The 14,835-nt window shown below is 42.4% G+C and overlaps 1 protein-coding gene across 36 annotated transcripts in view; it reads right to left on the reverse strand.

Annotated features, from left to right (window-relative positions):
- RBFOX2 (RNA binding fox-1 homolog 2) overlaps positions 1-14,835 on the reverse strand; it is a 291,584-nt gene that overhangs the window by 79,793 nt on the left and 196,956 nt on the right. The window contains exon 1 of one of the 36 annotated variants that reach the window (XM_043563649.1): positions 834-864. The exons of the other annotated variants lie outside the window; for them this stretch is intronic. Within the exon in view, the coding sequence (XP_043419584.1) occupies positions 834-849 (16 nt within the window). The 5' untranslated portion in view covers positions 850-864. Of the gene's footprint in view, positions 1-833; positions 865-14,835 lie in introns of those variants that run through there. 36 annotated transcript variants of the gene reach the window in all.

The raw sequence follows: 14,835 nt of genomic DNA on the forward strand, positions 1-14,835 counted from the left end.
GAGAGACACAATCCCAAGCAGGTTCCATATTGTCAGTGGGGCTCGATCTCACAAACTGTGAGATCATGACCTGAATTGAAATCAACAGTCAGACACTTAACTAAGACCCCCCCAGGCGCCCCAGATTTTCTTTTGTAGTACCAAATTTAAAAGGTGAGACAGGCATTTAAACTAATAATTACATCAACATCATTTGTGCTACAGAGCTAAGCATAAAGTACTTTAAGAGAACACAGAAAGAGTGGTCCCAAATAGAATTGTTTGCCTTAACTGTTGTAGGATAATTAAAGTCCATGGAATCTTGGAGAAAGAAGAGTATTTTTGTTTATACCTTCCCATTTCTTTTTCTTTTTAATTTTATTCTAGAGAGAGAAAGGTGCACGCATGTGTGTGTTGCACACGCACGAGCAGGGGTGAAGGGCAGAGGGAGGAAGAGAGAGAATCTCAAGCAGGCTCCCCACCCAGTGCAGAGGGGGGCTCAATCCCACAACCCTGGGATCACGACCGGAGCCGATCAAGAGATGGACACTCGACGAACTAAGGCACTCAGCCGCTCCTTCCCATCTATTTCCCAGCCTCATCCTCATTTTTTCACTTTGGTAATCTCAAGTCCCACTTCTATACTTGATCTGCTATCTGCTGCTTCTAAGCAACGGGCTGCAAATCCAATCGCCAGAGAAAAGTTTCCCAAGTCCTGTATTACATCTATGATCAGAATGAATCGCTGAAAGAAAGGGATCAACATGAGTTTTATTTACACCTTCACAACAATGATCATTTTGTTATTTAGGTAGAGGATCTTCTCACCAGTTTATCGTCCTGGCCAGGGTCACTTACCATTTTCGTCATGCTGTAGGAAAAATGGAAATTAATTCTCTAGCTTTGTAACCAAAAGAAAATACTTTTGCCTTGAAGCATTTTATTTTTTTTTAAACGTTTATTTTTGAGAGACAGGATAGAGCATGAGCAGGGGAGGGGCACAGAGAGGGAGACACAGAATCCGAAGCAGGCTCCAGGCTCTGAGCAGTCAGCACAGAGCCTGACGCGGGGCTCGAACCCATGAACTATGAGATCATGACCTCAGCCAAAGTCAGACGCTTAACCGACTGAGCCACCCAGGCGCCCCTGCCTTCAAGCATTTTACAAATTAGATAATTCGTACCCCCTAGGATTTGCCTGGATAGGCTCAGATCTCAAACCCTACCCGCCTCTGTAAAAAAGGGTTTATAAAAAGCACTCAGCTGATAGAGCCTAAGAAAAGGCCGGCCATTCTTCTCAGACCCTGTCCCAAAAGCCGGGGTGCCCGCCTGATGTCTGTGACCCTCTCACAGAAAGATAAAAAACAGAACGCTGGATTTAAGATCAAGAATCAACTAAAGTGATTTATAAACCTCTGTAGAAGAACGATAGGCTAAGAAGACCTCGAGAAAGAAAATGAATGGATACGCACAAAGACAAAACAACACACATTTACCAGACATTCAGTGAAGTTCATTCTAGGGTCTTCATTTACCCCCACACTTAAAACTGGGCCGCCCCAAATCTCTGTCCTTTGGTATTGAAATAACTCTGTATTGAACACAAACGTCCCCCTCTGCCAATCTAAAAACAGTGAGGTTATTATACTATTCCTGCCTCCTTTTGTTCTTCAAACTACCATAATAACCTGGAGGGAGGGCTGTGAAAAGAAGTGTTTCCATTTCTCCTGTCAGCAATGTTTCACCCTCTGAACACCTGGAGCTGAAAATATTAGTATCTAACAGTCCCAAAAATATTTCTGATAGCAAAATAAGTTAGATAAAAGTCATGTGTTTTCTCTTTGACAGTGAATATAAATCATACCCAGAGCCATGACATGTCAGACCATCTGCAGGTAGATCTAGAACTGGAAGGAAAAGCCTACACAGGGAGACTCCCTGCAGCCTCTAGTTTGTGGGTTCAGGATCAGTTCAAACGGGTCATTCTTCATTTGGTTGTCCGTGACTGAGTAGATGGCTGGGATCCAGAGGAAATTCACAAGAACAGATTTAATGACTGTGTCATAATGATTATAGTAGTAAAAGGCCCATCACCGACTAAAATATTAAATTTAAGGGAAAGTATTATCTGATTCCAAGAAAATAGTCTAGGGACACATCTATTCCTGCTAAAGTCTCAGTAAGATCACTAACTCACGCAGTATGGACCCCCTCCCCTACACTGTGCCACGCACACCCACAGACTCATCTTTGACCCGGCTCCTTGAGAGTGAAGATTCCCATATTTAATTGTGCGTAATGATCACCCCGGGAACATTTTTTTTTTGAGATCAAGATCCTTCCCCCCACAGATTATGATTCAGTGTGTTGTATCAGGGCCCTGGTACTCCAGGTACAGGTGGTTTGGGAAACGCTGAGAGGCTTTGCTGGCATGATGAGAATTACGGTGACAGTAGGTGCTGCTAGAAAATGCCCTTAGCGGCTACACTTCTAGAAGAAGGGCAGAGATTAGGGAGGGAGGAAGTGCTGAGAGGAAGGTAGTAGTGGCCATAAATGTAAATTACCTCAAAGTAGAGGGATCTTCTTATATGGAACCTACAGATAAGAGAATAAAAACTAGTTTTTTGTTTTTTTTTTTAAATGCAAACCTACTGAAATGGTTCCTTCTTTTACAGTAGTTTTAACCAAAGGGCAGATGGAGTGCAGGAGGGGACCAAGTGCAATCCTGAGCCCTTGCAAAGAATAAATAAAAATAAAACAGGAAATACAATATATTGTACATTCATGTTTACGATAAAAATAATTTAGAGGATCTAGCATATGCAAGTCTAAGGACAGGTATAGGCTTTGTATCCAAATCACTTGCCTTCAACACACACACACACACACACACACACACACGCGCGCGCGCGCACACACATACACATACACACAGCTTTCAAATTACTCAGAAAAAAGGCAGGCTGACCTCTCCCCTGAGGCTGAGTTCTGCCATCTCAAAGCTATGAATATTTAAAGAGAAAAATAAATATTTCAGAATAGAGTCATTCAAACCAATAGTCTATTAGGTTAAAAACGACAAACCCTATAATAGTCTTAATGTCTCCAACCTCCTAAAAGCTCTTTCTTTCGTATCTTCTGTAAGCAGTATTTAGAACCTCAAACATCCATGAATCATGTCTTCCACCCACAGGAGACAATGAGAAATACTCCGGTCCAGCTACCTGCTTCCTTGGAAACGGAAGGTCCCCACAGCCAATATGGTTGGTTGTCTATTCTAGTCAATATAATTGATTTATACAATTCATGGGTGATTATTCTTTTTCTTAACCAAATTTTCAATACAATTTAAATCAACTTACTCTTTATTTTGTCTTCATGGGCAATTAAGTTCATATCTTCTATACTTTAAACTGCAATATCCTTGAAAAAAAGCCGTTAACTCAGGTTCAGAATAGAATATTAGGAAGATTTTGTAGTGCCTCTGAATCAGAAAATATTGAATTATTCTTTATATATATAGCATTGGATGTTCTATTATAGTTCACTTCTTCAAATGAGTAAATCACGTAACATACAGTAAGAGACAAAATTTTTCCCTATACCCTTCCCCCAACAAAACTGCCTTCTGTCTGCAACCACAACTACATGATGGCTTGTATTTCCTCTGTTTACTTCACAAGTAAAGCCCCTACGTAGGCCATGGGCTGAATCACATGCTGCTTCATCCATAGCTTCCTCATTAAATGATGAGCACACAGCAGTTGATGTTTAGAAAATGTTTGCTAGTTGAATCGACCAGACAGTTGATTATCTGCTTCTGAAGCACTAAGTCTATAAAACACATAAGAACCTTTTCTCTTTCTAGTTTTAGGAGTCTGCAAAAAGCTCACCACGATATCAAGAATTGTTCTTAAATACTTCCCACAGAAGACAAGCGATTACAGTCCTGTATTCAACACACACGCTCATTGAAAGGCTGTGCGAGTATCCGCGCTCTGGGCACGGCAAACGGTGAACAGGCGCTTCCGCTCTCATCACCTCCCATGCAGGCTATTCCAAGAATCTCTCTTCCAGTCATTCTCCCATCTGCAAACAACCTCAGCCTAATCCATTTTTTAGAAGTTTATTTATTTTTAGAGAGAGAGAGAGAGCAGGAGAGGGACAGAGAAAGAATCCCATGCAAGCTCCACACTGACAGCACAGAGTCTGATGCGGGGCTCAAACCTACGAGCCACGAGATCATGACCTGAGCGGCAATGAAGAGTCAACACTTAACCGAATGAGCCACCCAGGCAATCAATTTTTAAGCAGCTCCCAGGAAGATATCGTTAACTAATTCTCTTCTGAAAATTCTAGGCTCCTCGATGCCTACACTCTCAAGTCCAAAATCCTTCGCCCATCCAGTTTTGATTCTTGCTGCTGAGTATTTACTGAGTACCTATGAGGGGCTAGACAACTTGGTTCTAGATGCTGGGGAAACAGCGACTACAAAGACGTTCCTACCCTTAGGAAGTTTACATTCTAGTAAGGAAAGACAAGAAACAGGCAAGCCACACAAGAAACAGATGGGGAGCCATGGAGGAAAATGAAGCAAGGAAGGGGGTACAGGAGTACTGGGCTGGAGGGACGGAGGACCGCTATTTGACACCGGGGAGTCAGAGCAGGTTACGACCGAGCAGACACCTGAAGAAATTCAGAGAGCAAGCCGTGTGTCTGTCTGGGGGAAGACCGCTGCAGACAAAGGGAACACAAGCGCAAAGCCTCAGATGTGAAAACGTACAGGCAGGCCAGTTAGGAGGCTATAGTAATAACCCACCTGAGAGATGACAGCGGCTCAGCTGGGCCCAGGTGGCACTCTTGCGTGTATTACGTCTTGAAGAACACCTTGTGCTATCTCACCTCCAGTTTCTCTGCACCTGCCAGTCCTTCTGCTTAGAAAGCCGCTCTCCTTCCTACCCATCTGCCTAGCTTGTACACATTCTTTAATATTTAGTCCGGTCATCCACTGTTCTCAGAGGCTTCTCTTGCCTCCTCCAAATAGGAAAAAAAATCACTCCCTCCGCGTATTCCCACTGGACCTAATATGTAACTCTACTACAGCACTTCTATTCTATTAAAATTATTTGTTTAGGGGCGCCTGGGTGGCTCAGTTGGTTAAGTGTCTGACTTCAGCTCAGGTCATGATCTCACGGTCCATGGGTTCCAGCCCCGCCTCAGGCTCTGTGCGGACAGCTCAGAGCCTGGAGCCTGCTTCAGATTCTGTGTCTCCCTTTCTCTCTGCCCTCTCCAGCTTGTGCTCTGTCTCTCTCTCTCTCAAAAGTAAACAAACATTAAAAAAAAATTTTTTTTTAATTATTTGTTTACATATCTATCACCTCTGTAGAACATGGACTCTTTGAGGGCAGGTAACTGTCCAGGTCTAATCAATTGTTGCATCTCCAGTGACTGCCTTAAAAACATTCAATAAGTGCTTGTTAAAAGGGGGAAAAAAAAAAAGAAATATGTCCAGCCTACTAGAGTATATAAATAACTACAGGTTTTTGTTAATTTTTAAGAGATACAACCAAAATTAGGACAGGAAGAGACCCAAACCCATCCGGCATGGGGAAACGCAGGGGACACGAGGAAGGGAACACCACAAACCCTGCAGGGCTTACAAGAGCTACAGCAGAGCTAGAGGGAAGCAGGTCAGGGACCCTGTGCTGGGGTAATCCAAGGAGAGTCGGGGTCTGGCAGTGGCCCTGGGGGAGGGGGAGGAGCTCCTAGACCTCAGTCCCATGGGGCTGTATGCAAGCGGGCAGTGAGGTAGGAATGGGTGGGAAAGGAGAAAGATTCGAGTCTATAAGTCCAATTTTCTTAAAAGAAGATTCTCCTGATATAAACTACTAATTAGATTTTACCTTTCAATATCTGAAGTTCATTTTTTTCCCCATAATGCATCCTAAAAGATCTTTCATAGTTATTTTGAGGGTGTTTTTGGCAATTTATTTTCCCTTTTTAAATTTAATTTTCACTTTTCTCAAATTAATGCATGTATACAATAGCAAATCAGATGGGTACAGAGGAGCTCATAATAAAAAGGAGCAGTCCCCTAATCCCTCCCTTTGCCAACCCTCTTGGGAATAACCATCTTTTAACAGTTTCTTGAAAGGCAGCGGGTCCGAGGCCAGAGGCTGCCACTGAAGTACCAATTCCTACTTCTCCAGGCTTAGATGACACATCACTCTAGACCTGGGCACACAGGATGTAGGACCTGGCCTCCCCGTTGAGGCCAATGAAGGCCAAGGCCTGTGTGAGCTAACTGTTCACATGGCAAACTCTGACCAAAGGGGGAGAAACAGATGAGTGGAAACCAGCAGATAAAATGCCTCTCCACACTCCCTTTGGATGGACCAGCAAGAGGAACAACAGTTCTACAGAACCCTTCTGAAAACTTCTACGGAAATCAAATACAGACGATCCCCAACTTAACGATGGTCAACTTTATGATGGTGTTAAAGAGATACGTATTCAGTAGAAACCATACTTAGAATTATGAATTTGGGTCTTTCTCCCAGCTAGATTGTTATACAGGACGGTCTTCTCTCCTGATACTGGGCAGAGGCAGCCAGAGCTCCCAGTCAGCCATGTGATCACGAGGGACAACAACCTGGACACTGACGATCATTCTGCACCCAGACTGCCGTTGTGTTTCTCAGTACCTTATTCGATGAATTACATGAGACACTCAGCACTTTGTTATAAAACAGGCTTTGGTAGATGGTTTTGCTAACTGTAGGCTACTTAAGTGTTGTGAGTATGTTTAAGGTAAGCTGGGCTAAGCTAGGATGTTTGGTAGCATTAAATGCATTTAAATGCATTTTGACTTACCACACTTTCAACCTGCGATGGGTTTATCAGGGCATAACCCCGTGGTAAGTCGAAGATCTGTAATCAACAACACCTATAACAAGGCTATGGACAGCCCACCTTCCTTGTTTCACTCCCCTTTCCTCATCCCTGCTTTCCTAGGACTGTACTCCCAACAGTATCAGTTGGTAAAGTTTTTTCTGCTTTTGGTTTGTTTTTTTTTTTAATTTTTTTTTTTAATTTTTGGGACAGAGAGAGACAGAACATGAACAGGCGAGGGGCAGAGAGAGAGGGAGACACAGAAACGGAAACAGGCTCCAGGCTCTGAGCCATCAGCCCAGAGCCCGACGCGGGGCTCGAACTCACGGACCGCGAGATCGTGACCTGGCTGAAGTCGGATGCTTAACCGACTGTGCCACCCAGGCGCCCCTGCTTTTGGTTTTTTAATTGAGGTAAAATTGGTATGTTATATTCCTTTTAGGTGTACAACATAATAAATCATATTTGTATACACTACAAAGTGACCATAATCCTAATAAGTCTGATTATCACCTGGTACCATACAATTGACCCCCTTCCCCTCTGATAACCACCACCAATCTGTTCTCTGGATCTATGTTCATTCAGTCTTTTGTTTTCTTTAGAAATTGATCTTTTTAAATTTGAGAGAGAGAGAGAGAGAGAGAGGGCAGGGGAGAAGGGGAGAGGGGGAGAGGGAGAGAGAGAGTCTTAAGCAGGCTCCACACCCAACATGGAGCCTGACACAGGGCTCCATCCCACGACCCTGGGACATTAACCTGAGCCAAAATCAAGAGTCAGATGCTCAACCGACTGAGCCAGCCAAGCACCCCTGTTTTTTGATTCCACATGTAAGTGAAATCATATGCTATTTTCTCCTCTGGCTTATTTCATTTAGCGCAATACCTTCGAAGTCCCATCCTTGTGGTCACAAAGGGCAGGGTTTCCTTCTTTTTATGGCTGAGTAGCATCCCACTGTGTATCCAGGTATGTGTGTGTATCTCACATCTTCTTTATCCACTCACCCGTTGGGAGACACTTAGGTTGTTTCTGGATCTTGGCTGTTTCGTACGTCATTTAGCAGGTAAGGTTTTGTCTCCGTCTTCACTTTCTAAAGAACACTAAGGAAGCCTTCTGTCTTACCCCTTGTATCTTCCATCTTTGCGTCTTAGAGCTCTACATTTCGGGAGGTTATCTTCAATTTTATTTTCTATTTGTCTGTGGCATGTTTTCTTTTGACACATTCTTGATCTCCATCCCTCTTTTGCATTCTCACATTGCTCCCTTTTCATTATACCAGTAATGTGGGGTGTTTTTTTAATGTTTATTTATTTTTGACAGAGAGAGAGAGAGAGAGAGAGAGAGAAAGAAAGAAAGAAAGAAATAAAGAGGCAGAGAGAGGGAGACACAATCCGAAGCAGGCTCCAGGCTCTGCCGTCAGCACTGAGCCTGATGCGGGGCTCGAACCCACAAACTGTGAGATCACGACGTAAGCCAAAGTCAGTCACTTAACCGACTAAGCCACCCAGGCGCGCCCCTTACCCAATAATGGGTTTATGAACGTATTAACTTCCTGAATCTGACTCCATTAGTTAGAATGTTGTGTTAAATTTTCCTCTATTTCTTGGGTTGTCTGTTTCCCCAGAGGGTCAGCTTTTCTTTTTGTTTTTTTGTGGTCTCTGTCATGCTGAAGGACCTCTAATATGGCTAATGGTCTTCACGCACCAATGATCCAGGTATAAGGACTTGGTTAGCTGGTGTGGGTTTTCTCTGCTATTGTATAATCTGTTTTCTGACTAGTTCTCTCCCTGGAATTAAAATTCTAACTGGGAACTCAGTATGAGATTTAAAAAAAAAAAAAAAAAAAAAGAGCATGTCAACCAGTAGGCTGTTTTATTGCAAGCTGCTAGGAAAGTGCGGAATGATCTCTTCCCCAAGTATGGGACTCAAGGAAGGGGTGCCAATACTTAATACAGAAAGAATTACATTCAATTTCCCCAAGCATTCCCGATCAAGTGCTTCAGAGTCAAACCCTCTGGTGTTTTTGGTCTTCCTTGTTCTGGTGCCGGAGAAAGGAGCCGCCACCAAGTGCTGGCTACCTCCACTGGGAAGGCAGCGGAAAGGCTACGGAAATGCCACACGGTTGAAGTGATCCGTACAGAATACACCCAGAATTGCCATTTCCTATTCCTTCTTCACTCTCACTGAGTCCAGAGCCTCTCTGGGGTTCCTGCTGGAGAGACTGGCCTACACACCCCTAGCCGCTCCTATACTCCTTGTTAGGCTTTAGCTTCCGCTCCATTTATCCATCAGTTGGTTCCCGTTTGCTTTAATTTCTCCAGAAATTTGTTTAACTCTCTTGTTCATTAGTAGTATCGCTCTTCGCCCTTTGCTGTCTGCTGTTACTGGTTTACATTTACACTTCTACACTGTTATGTCAGTGGGCTCTTACAAGAGATGGGGGCTGCAGGAATGTCCCAGAACTTGACCCAGAAGTCATGATTTTTTTTTCTGCAAAAGATTTCAACCATAAGCAAGCTCTAGAATTCAAGTTCCTTTTCTTTTTTAATTTAACTTTTAGTTAACATCAGGTTCCTTTTTAGCTTTCCTAAAGAACATGGGGTAGTGAATGTCGTCGCTTCTTTAACCCTTTAAGAACACCAAGATTCACTGAAAGCAAACTGGAGAAGCTTAAAGGAAAATGAGAAGTGTTTACTACAGTTCTTGCAACATCCTTGTCCTGACGCTTTAGTAAATTATATGCATTTGGAGTACAGGAAGCAAAGCAACTCAGGAAGTATCAGAACTACTATTTTTTTCTCTGACTTATTTCATTTAGCGCAGTACCTTCAAAGTCCAATCATGTGATCACGAATGGCAAGGTTTCCTTCTTTTTATGGCTGAGTAGTATTCCACTGTGTATACATGTATGTGTGCACCGTAAGTCACAGTCCACATGTCACCTACAAGCTCACTCAGCACCATGCCTGAATCGTGACAAATATAAAAGACCTTCATGAGTCTAATCACTCTCAGAAAACAAAACAAAACAAAACAAAAATCAAGTACCTGCCAATTAGAACACCTAATTCTTCACCTCCCGCCTCCTTCACAAACACAATAGGGACCAAGATCAGATGGCAGTCTAAAGGGAGAAAAACATTTCCCGGTACCTACACCTCTCTACCACGAGGATCAATAAGGCCTGCCATAGACTCTGACCCTTCGGTCAGAATAGAAGGGCAATGAAATATAAACTAGTGACTGCCATGTTTAATCCTGAACCACAGCGAGACAAAGAAACCTAGAGAAGGAATTAGAGTCCTGTGTTGGAAAAGTTCATCCAAAAAGTGATCGCAAATAAGGTGTTATGCTAAAACAGGAAAACCTGTCCCAGAGTAAGAGAGAATAATCAACTTAAGGAAGAAGGTTTGCAGAAAACCCAGATTGGAGATCCAAAATCTGTTCCTAAGAGAACCCAAAGGCGGTCTAAACTTCAATAGTGATTAGCGATGAAACACTCTCAGATTTCACTCTACACTTTTTTTTGGTTGTTTGTTTGTTTTTAATTTCATTTTAAGAGAGAGCACATGTGCACAAGTTGGGGGGTGCAGAGAGGGGCGGGGGGAGAGAATCCCAGGCAGGTTTTGCACTGTTAGCACACAGCCCCATGAGGAGCTCGAACTCCCAAACCGTGACCCCATAACCTGAGCCGAAGCTGGACACTTAACCGACTGAACCACCCAGGCACCCCTCACTCTGCACTTTTTATCTTTCCATGTCAAACCAACTGCTCAACAAACAAAGACAAAAAAAAAAAATCTTCAAGCATCTTTAAACAGAAACAAAGGGCATGTTTATTTCTTCTTCCTACTTACAATCTTCCTCACCTATAACTGCATTGTTACCATTATCCCATCAACTGGACTATCGAGCTTCATTCAAGAATTATTTTCCAGGGATGACTCAGGGGCTCAGTCAGTTGAGCATCCAACTCTTGATTTCAGCTCAGGTCATGACCCCAGGCCCTGCGTTGGGTTCCCTTTGTCCCTCTTCCCGGCTTGTGCTAAGATAAACAAATAAAAATAATTTAAAAAGAATAATTTTCCAGCAAAGAATTCCCAAGATACACAAGTTGAGCTTTTTACTCATTTTAAGATTTTTCCCTTTTAGGAATGAGGAGCAAAAGAACTTGATATTTTCGTCTTTACAGACTAAACATCTGTTGTTAAAGGTCTGAACTTCCCAGGAGGATGTTATGACAGTAGAAAGAACACCAGACAGGGACTATGGAAAACTGAGTTCTAGCTCCAGTCCTGCCATTACTGTGCCAAATGACCTTGGACAATTCACCTCCTCTCTGGATCCACATCCAGATTTGTAAACTAAAGTTGAGTTGTAAGAATCAATGATTCTATGATAAAGAAGCCTTACCCAAGGGACAGAATGCACTAAAAAGGAAGAAACATTAGGCTCATTACCATGTGGAACAAAGTATTTTCTCTGCAACAGAGAGAGTCAACAGAGTGCCATTAAGTAGTTTATCTGCTCTCCCGCCCAAAGTGGCTAAGAGCTACTGTAATAAGGCAACACTTTCATTTCTCTCTTATCCTGTACAAATGCTCCCATATGATTACTAAACCATCAAACTGTAAAACCTCTGTGCTGCGATAAAATTTCAGGAAGCTAATGCTGTGTACAGAATTGTCAAATTGATCAATTCTGTACTTTCCCAAAGGAACCCAAGACTCCAAGAAAATGAGCAGACATTTCTGAAGGTTTTGGCTAAAGGTGAGTTATAAAGATACATAAAGAAAAGGTGAGGGGCGCCTGGCTGGCTCAGTCGGTGGAGCATATGACTTGATCTCAAGGTCGTGAGTGCAAACTCCACGCTGGGTGTAAAGTTTACTTAAAAAAATAAAATCTTAAAAAAAAAGAAGAAGAATAAGTTAAATAAACATTAAGGCCTATATTCTTCATATTATGCTTCAGGTAATGGCTATCATCAAAAAAGGGGTATAAACAGCATAAATTTTGGAAGATAAACATGGGCTCTAACCCGGGCTCTGCCATGTACAACCGTGTGACTTTGGAGAAGTCATTAAATCTCTCAATGCCTCAGTATTTTTATTTGCAAAATAAGAGAGGGGATAGCTACCTAAATGGGGCATCCGTAAGAATGAACTGAGATTGTGAATACAAAATTCTTTGTTTGACTTACACACACACAGCTAATAACCACTATTTGTGAAGGAAGAAGACAAAAGGGAAAGAGAATATAGTTCACAACGTGAGACCTAACAGCTGAGCTGTAACTTTAAAGATCTTCATACTCCTTTTCACATAAATAGTCACATCAGCATAAATGTTGGGGGGTGGGGGGACAACCACATTCTTCTCACTTTATCTAAAAGCATAGGCAAAGTGAGATTAACCCAAACAAAACACATACGTCCCCAGTTTCTCAAAAATGCCTCCTGGCTCCTCAAGAGGGGACAGCATAGGAAAGCAGACACTTGGGTGAACTTTTGCTCAAGTTGCTACACTAGCAGATGACAGGCAACCATTTCATCCAACGTCTGGAAAACTCCAAGCAGTGCCACCCACATTCTTTGATACGTGCAACAACGTGTTTCGTTCCACAGCACCCTCTCCCCACTGAAATTCCTAGAGAACCTGAAAACCAATGAAAGAGCAATGGTTAAAAGTCTAACTACTGGGGCATTCTAAAATAAACATTAAAAAAAAAAAAAAAAAACCCAGAAACACTAGTTTTCCTGTGATCCTGTCCATGTATTTTTGTTAAAGAACTATTTTTAGGGGCACCTGGGTGGCTCAGTCGGTTAAGCGTCTGACTCTTGATTTTGGCTCAGGTCATGATCTTCACGTTTGTGAGCCTGAGCCCTGCGCTGATAGTGCAGAGCCTCCTTAGGATTCTCTCTCTCCCTCTCTCTCTCTCTCTCTCTCTGCCTTTCCCCGGCTCGCTCTCTCTCTCTCTCTCTCTCAAAATAAATAAACAAACGTTTTTGAAAAATTAAAAAAAAATAACTATTTTTACCTTTAATTAGAGAGTCCTAGACTCTCTCTGAAATTATTCTACCACTGCGTCTCATTCAGTACTCTAGAATTTGGTTCTAAACTGAGATAATGTCTTGCATAACGCACACACACGCACATGTGCGTCCACCAGAGCCATTCGTCTCACCCTTTCTGCTGCTGCCAAGCTTTCCAAACTCTTTCCTCATCTGAACTTCTACTGGTAGTTTACTGACATCATATTCATGTAATCTACCATGCTCCACCTCGTATTTTAATTATTTATACATACTACGCATTCTCCAATACTCCCGGAAATTACTGTTCAATTGAGTTTTCATTCATAAATTAGGAATGTGTTAAATGAGATACCACTTAGCTTTCCATTAAAAGTAAGTGGTTTCCTTCGGCTTCCAATCAAGGTGAAGTGACAAGAACCAGACAGACTTCTCTTGCTGCTCCAAAAAAACCCAGAACAAAATACATGACGTACAGCACTCGGGACACTGTACAGGAGGCAAAGAAGGACACTGATCCCTCAGACAGGAAAAACCAAGGTGACCTTTATAACCGCCCAGCTTACTGCCTGGAGAAAGTTTCCAGGCTGTGGCACAGAGAGAAGCAAGAGCCAGGTAGTCCCCATGAGCTGAAGACAGTGAGCTGGAAGTGCAGGGAAGCCAAGACAGCTGGAGTTCACAGGGAAGAGCGCCGGAGAAAAAAGAAAGCTGCACAGAGAGAGAACTCCGAAGATGCGCACGGGTCTGCCCTCAAATATTCAGCTAAGTCATGACCACTGCATGTTCTGTGAGGAGCCACCTTAGGCTGGGGAAATGTCCACCTGAAGGAAGTGGAGGGAGTAATGCCAGGAGATCACACAGTGCCATCAACAGAGCCTGTTTCCCCATGATGAGTGTGCAAAACCTGGTTATTTCGGAAACATCAGTTAGAGTACTAAGAACCTCAACAGTGAGGTAAAACTAACCAGAGACTAAACACAGCCCTGGCCCTTTCTAACACAACTTAAAAACACAAGACCTGAAAGGAACAAACCATTTTTCAGAAACTCAGCAGTGGTGTAGACAAAGCTCAAGAGTATTTATTGAAATAGATACGTATTATATCTAAGCCTCCAACAAGGTAAAAAATTCAGTGTCTGGCATCTAACCAAACATTACCAGGCAATGTAAACAAGCAGAAAAATACAATCCATAATGAGAAAAATCAATGGTAACTGATCCAGAACTAATACAGACGTCAGCATTAGTGGACGAGGATATGAAAACGTTTGTATTCCACGTGTTCAAGAAAAATTGTATGTAAAAGAAACACCGAGCATGTTAAGAGACATGAAAGATAAAGATATATACATGATCCACATCAAATGCCAGAGGTGAAAACTATATTGTCTGAGATTTAATGGAAAAAAGGCAACAACTACACACTGGATTGGATTAATGGCAGATTAGACACTCCAGAAGAAAAGATTAGCACACTTGATATACCACCAAAGAAACTAACCGAAAGGAAATACACGGAGAGGAAAAAAGACCATAAAACAATGAACAGGGAGCCTTGAAAATGACATGGAATGGAAAAAGAAAGAAAGAAAGAAAGAAAGAAAGAAAGAAAGAAAGAAAGAAAGAAAGAAAGAAAGAAAGAAAGAAAGAAAGAAAGAAAAGAAAGAAAGAAAGAAAGAAAATGACACGGAATGGTCATAATCTAATACGTATCTGTATTGAACAGCTTTTCAAAAGCAGTATGCTAAGAATCTAACTCTTGGCCATCTCGAGTAGAAGGAAAAGAAGAGAGGGAGGTGGCAGCACTCTAGTTGCCAAACCCTAAAATGTCACCACCACCTTTCCCTTTCTCTTTGCCCTTCCCACACTGGGTGGGTTAAAGATCTTCTTCCCCCTTTCCTGACTTCCCAGGAGACCAGAGCTCCTATGGCACT

Source organism: Prionailurus bengalensis, chromosome B4, assembly GCF_016509475.1.
Source record: "Prionailurus bengalensis isolate Pbe53 chromosome B4, Fcat_Pben_1.1_paternal_pri, whole genome shotgun sequence".
In the NCBI taxonomy this organism is placed as follows: domain Eukaryota; kingdom Metazoa; phylum Chordata; class Mammalia; order Carnivora; family Felidae; genus Prionailurus; species Prionailurus bengalensis.